Raw genomic sequence first — 6,000 nt, 5'->3', positions numbered from 1 at the left:
CTGCAGAATAACCAAAGATAGATTTTGCTCTACATGTATGTAGGTTAATCACTGGTCATGTTAGAATGTAAAATAATATAACAAAATTATGGTTCTAGTTCAAAGAGTACCTGAAATCCCTCCAACAGTCTTACAGTTGTCCCCTTTCATTTCAAAATGTTCATAGGCCTTAGATGCATTTTATAATAATTTTAAACATCTTTTTGCCTATAGCTAAAATTCTTAGGTATTTTCCTGACTGACAAATTTTAACAATTCTGAAACAGACAATTTACTTCTTATCAAGAACTTGTGGCCAACCTGGATTCCAGGCCAAGATTTCAGAACACTATAATGTAAAACCAAACATCTTTATATGCGCAAATTCTACATATAGATGTACACAGCTTGTTAAATGAAGTATTACATCCAACAAACAAATAAAATGACAAAAGAGACAATTAAAACCTCTTATTTGCCTATCAAAATATGACTTTACATGTGTGACTAACTAGTGTTTATTAGTTTTCTTTTTTCCAGGCTATAATGATTGAAAATATCACAAGGAAGTAGCAAAACAGTTGGTTAAATTTGTTATTAAAGTTCCATTAACTAAGAATATCATTCTGTAACAGCTGATTCAATGACAGTTATAATAATCTATTCTTCTTTCTTGTTGGAGAGTCGCTGATCATTTCCGAGAATAGCTGATTCAATGACAGTTTATGATAATCTATTCTTCTTTCTTGTTGGAGAGTCCATATTAACGTCTGGAGTCGCTGTTCATTTCCGAGAATAGCTGATTCAATGACAGTTTATAATAATCTATTCTTCTTTCTTGTTGGAGAGTCCATATTAACATATGGATTTGCTGATCATTTCCGAGAATCAGTAGTGTAGATAACCTGTTGGGATTTGAGTACTATATGGCCTAAATCCAGCTCTGATGTTGTCTAGACCTGAAACATTAAAAGTTGACAATACTTATTTTAGTTCATCTTGTTATGCTGGATTCTAATGTAAATTATAAATATAGCAGTTAAATTGTCACTATTCCCTATGTACATGTATGTGACTACAGTCATGTATTACTCCACATTATAACAGTACAACGGATATAATAGCCTAAGATAAAAAATTTCTTTTAATTTAACAGTTGCAGAGAGCTTTAACTATTTGAAATGGGATGAGATGGGATCAAACTGGAAGGCTAAGGATAGGCTGTTAGAAACTCAATCATTTTAGCCAGCAGATTAGCTACAAACAAATTTTATAACCTTTACACCAGAATCTTAAAAGAAACTTGATATATCTTAAATTCTTAAGGACAATGCCTTTTTTTTTCATTCAGATACGGGATTTGTTTTTCTTCAGATTTTTGGAGATAGCACTGTATCCAGTAAAATGTGGAAAACAAACACAAATTATGGATTAAGAGGAAAATTGAGACATCAAATTCATTGACTGAAAAAGGATACAGCTGCCCTATATCTGAACCACAAACTGGTGCACTACATAGCTACATTTTTGTATGGGTGGGATACTTGTGATAATGAATATCAGGAATCACTGAAAATTGCTCCATAGCAACTGATTCAAATATTTAACATTAGAATTATTCTGCATGAAAGTTTGTATGGTTTGGGATTCATTCAGTTGCTATGTAGCAAATTTTACATTCTGAAGATAATTTGAATTAAGAAGAGTATTAATTACATGTATGTGTATTTTTTCATATTATAACCAATATAACAATTTTCCAAATTATGTAGGCCACCATATAAAGCTTAAGGTGGTTTGCGGTGTTCCTACGAAAATTTCGAAGTATGAGATATAAGACTGATATTAGGTCTGTATGTACTAACATCTCCTGTCTTTCATTTGGAGAAAAAAGAAAATCGTTCCGAGTCCACATTTGCTTTGGAGAGCGCCATCTGGCGGCATAAGTAGATCTATTTTTCAAGGGGAATCGCCGTTTTACTGTAATAATCTCATTATAATTAATGTTATTACATTTTTTCAAACTCAGGAATATAGCTAAATTCAATGTTATTGTTTACATGTTGCGTTTTGTAAATTATTTCATTTGGAAAATGCTTAGATAAAGAGATATCCGTAGTAGGGGTGGGGAAAAATAGCGAAAATATTCAATGTATTTCATGGCCGTTTAGCCGAAATATCATAAAACGGAACGGTCAAAGTTCTTGATTTTTAAATATATTCTTCTTTAACCATTTCTGAACAAGAAAATAAAATAAAAATAGGGGGTCTTCACGGCAGATATTTTGCAAATTTACTTTTTATTTGTTTTGGTAAGGCCCGAGTTTTTTAATAACTTGGGCTACGGGGAGATTTTCCAAAAATGAGCATTAGGAGGAGGGAATAAAAATAAAAATAAAGTAGGAAAATGTTAGCATCGGAAAAAAAAATGAAAATAAAATGAAAATAAAATGAAAAAAAAAAACACAAAAATTTTTATTTTGTAAAAAGTGCCACTGGGTTAAAGAAAAATGTTGTTTCAGGCAAATGTAGATTCACAACATAGTCTAGATAAATCAGACAAGTTATTTTCCCAATTTGAAGCATTTTATTCCCACTTTCTTTATTAAAGCCTCCATGTTGTACGTTATAATATTATGTTGTAGAAACTATTAAACTAGAATTTTTTTGCATGTTGCTTGCCTGCTTTAAACATATATATAGCTTGCAAATAAATAGAGACTAAACACGCCTGGCATTGTATTCTGTTTCTGGTGTTGGTGTGATTATATATAGTGTAAGTGTAGTATTGTTGTCACATCCTATGCATATTGTGTTTCTGACATTTTAACCCTTAGCATGCTAAGTTTCTAAAATGGACAGGTCCATCATTCAATTTCGGCAATACCATTTATCATTCGAAGGGGTGTTCACTCAAAATGTACTGACTGAATAGCGAACAGTGCAAACCATGATCAGTCTGCACGGATGTGCAAGCTGATCTAGGTCTGCACTGGTCGCAAAGGCAAAACCAATCGGTTGTACCATTGTAAGGGTTAAGGAAGACGGAAATAACTTGACACTTTTTTCTTTTATGATTTCTCCATTTTTCATTTATGCTCCGACATGGGCCATTTTTCACTATACATGCCAGACAGTCCCAAGCCTGTTAAGTGTGAGGGGTCTCTTAAAAGTTACTGAACTCCATATCTGGCTACAACTTTGAAAGTAATTTGAGGTAGACTTTAAGATTTAAATTGCCAATTTTAAAAACAATCAGCAAAGGTACTACATTCAAACTTACACATACTTTTTCTTTAATAGTTTAATATTTTGTAATATTACTCAGTTTCAAATGTTTTAAATATTAAAAGTAATTGGTCCATACATGGAGTTCAGTACCCTTGCAGGGCTTCCATTATGATTCAATTTCATGGAGTCAGGACTGCCTAACATTCAGATTATGGAGTCCCTCTTAAATTTTCTTGGAGTCCTACATATTTTCACTTTGTACAGTTACCTTCAATACCATCATCACCATCATCATCATAATCATTACTATCATCACCATACTAATTGGTTCAGAACAGTGCATAAAGTAGTAGAATTTAGAGAAAAGGACCACTAGATTGATTAGAAAACATCTATTTAACAAAAAATATTTTATTGTTTTTTAAATTTATAGCAACAGTCAGCATTTTATTAAAATCACCAGACTTACTGTTGTTCAGCTACAAAATGAAAATCCACTTAAAACAACAGCTGTCTCCGTGGGATGACACATGCCCCCAATGGCACTTTGAATGAATAGTTATGACCGATGTTAGAGTTTAGGACCTTTGATCTACGGAGCTATGTCTTGGGCGCGACACATCGTCTTACTGTGTCACACATTCATGCATAGTTATTTTAAAATCCATGCATGAATGACAAAGATATGGACCGGACATGCCCATCAATGCACTATCATGAAAAATGATCTTTAACATCTAAGTGTGACCTTGACCTTTGAGCTACGGACCTGGGTCTTGCGCACTGCATGTCGTCTTACTGTGGTACACATTCATGCCAAGTTATTTGAAAATCCATCCATCGATGACAAAGATATGGACCGGACACGCCCATCAATGCACTATCCTTTAACGTCTAAGTGTGACCTTGACCTTTGAGCTACGGACCTGGGTCTTGCCCACTGCACGTCGTCTTACTGTGGTACACATTCATGCCAAGTTATTTGAAAATCCATCCATCGATGACAAAGATATGGACCGGACACGCCCATCAATGCACTATCCTTTAACGTCTAAGTGTGACCTTGACCTTTGAGCTACGGACCTGGGTCTTGCGCACTGCACGTCGTCTTACTGTGGTACACATTCATGCCAAGTTATTTGAAAATCCATCCACCGATGACAAAGATATGGACCAGACACGAAAATTGCGGACAGACCGACAGACTGACAGACAAGACAGACGGTTCAAAAACTATATGCCTCCCTTCGGGGGCATAAAAATCTGAAGTACATTTTACTTGGAGTAGAATTATGTCAAATTACGTCATTCACCTTGCAATACCCAACCAGTTAACTTTTATCCAACATCAAAGAAAATCAATAAAGGAAAATTTTGCCGACACTCCTTTTGATGTCAGCTGCCATGTGCAGGTCGAAATGTGTCAAAGATACATGTATTTATTATCGGGAGCATACACCTTAACTAGAAATCTCCTTATAAGGAAATAAGCGGGTTTATGATTACGCGGTAAAAATGCACGAGTTTTTCGGTAGTAGTAAGAGTTGCCATTCGAGGTTTATTAGACAAGCCGTCAAGTTGTGAAATTTTAAAACATGTCGGAATCGATAGACGAGTTAAAATCTTACTTTGACTCAAAGTTTTCGGAAATTAAAATTACCTTTCGGTCTATGTTCCGCAGGTTTTATTTTCACTAAAGTTTTGAGAGAATTAGTTAAATACTGGAGAACACATGGTATAAAAATCATTGTGTATTTAGATGATGGCTGGTCAACAAATTCCTCATTTCAGGAAACGTATAGAAATTCTGATTTTGTACGTGATTCTTTAAGCAAATCTGGTTTTTAAGCAAACGACGAAAAATCAGTTTGGATCCCTGTACAAATTTTGACCTGGCTCGGACACATTTTCAATCTTCAATCGGGTTACTTAATGGTAACGAAAGACAGGGTAGATAACTTAAAACAAGAGATTATGGCCTTGAAAACAATGGCAAACAGAGTTACTTCCCGTAGACTAGCTAAGGTAACCGGCATGATAGCATCAATGCATTTCGTGTTGGGCAACCTAGCACGTTTAATGACCAGGCTCATTTATAAAAGAGTGAACGAAAGTTACAGTTGGGATTCTGTTCTTGTTATTGCAGAAAATGGCCCCGAAATGCAGGAATTAGTTTTTTGGTTAGATAATGTAGATCGTCTGAACAATCGTAATTTATTCCCCATCTCCCAAGACTCAGTCTTAGTTTATTCTGACGCCAGTGATTTAGCCTGTGCCGCGTTTTCGCCGTCTTTTCCAGACTGCATTACGCACAAACAATTGGCGGAGTCTGAAAAAGTAAAAAGCTCCACATGGAGAGAATTGAAGTGCATAGAGTGGGGTCTTTGCGCATTATCAAAGTTTTTAGTTAACAAGCGCGTTCAGTGGTTCACAGACAACAAGAACTGTGAAATTATTGTTCAGTCTGGAAGTACCAAGCTCGATTTGCAATTCCTGGCTTTGTCTATTTTTAATTTTTGCAATTCAAACGGAATAGATCTTTCAGTATTATGGATACCTCGCAAAGATTACGAGATTGCGGACAGTTATTCCAGAATTTTTGATGCTGATGACTGGGGCGTTTCCATAGAGTTTTTCACATTTTTAAATACAAAATGGGGACCCTTTTCAGTTGATAGATTTGCTAATTACAATAACAGAAAAACAGCACGGTTTAATTCAAAGTTCTGGAATCCAGAATGTGAGACAGTAGATGCTTTTTCGACAGACTGGTTCAGTGAAAATAAATGG

The 6,000-nt window shown here is 35.0% G+C and overlaps 1 protein-coding gene across 4 annotated transcripts in view; it reads right to left on the bottom strand.

Annotated features, from left to right (window-relative positions):
* Positions 1-334: 334 nt before the first annotated feature.
* LOC123561423 (basic salivary proline-rich protein 3-like) overlaps positions 335-6,000 on the bottom strand; it is a 244,315-nt gene continuing 238,649 nt past the window's right edge. For all 4 annotated transcript variants that reach the window (XM_053553186.1, XM_053553185.1, XM_053553187.1 and 1 more), the window contains one exon: positions 335-938. Coding sequence is in view for 3 of the 4 variants with exons in the window: in XM_053553185.1 (XP_053409160.1) it covers positions 868-938 (71 nt within the window). In the remaining variant the exon portion in view is untranslated. The remainder of the gene's footprint in view (positions 939-6,000) is intronic.

The sequence above is a fragment of the Mercenaria mercenaria genome, chromosome 10, assembly GCF_021730395.1.
Source record: "Mercenaria mercenaria strain notata chromosome 10, MADL_Memer_1, whole genome shotgun sequence".
Lineage (NCBI taxonomy): Eukaryota > Metazoa > Mollusca > Bivalvia > Venerida > Veneridae > Mercenaria > Mercenaria mercenaria.
The sequence above is the reverse complement of the archived record's forward strand: the minus strand, read 5'-3'. Positions and strand labels throughout refer to the sequence as shown.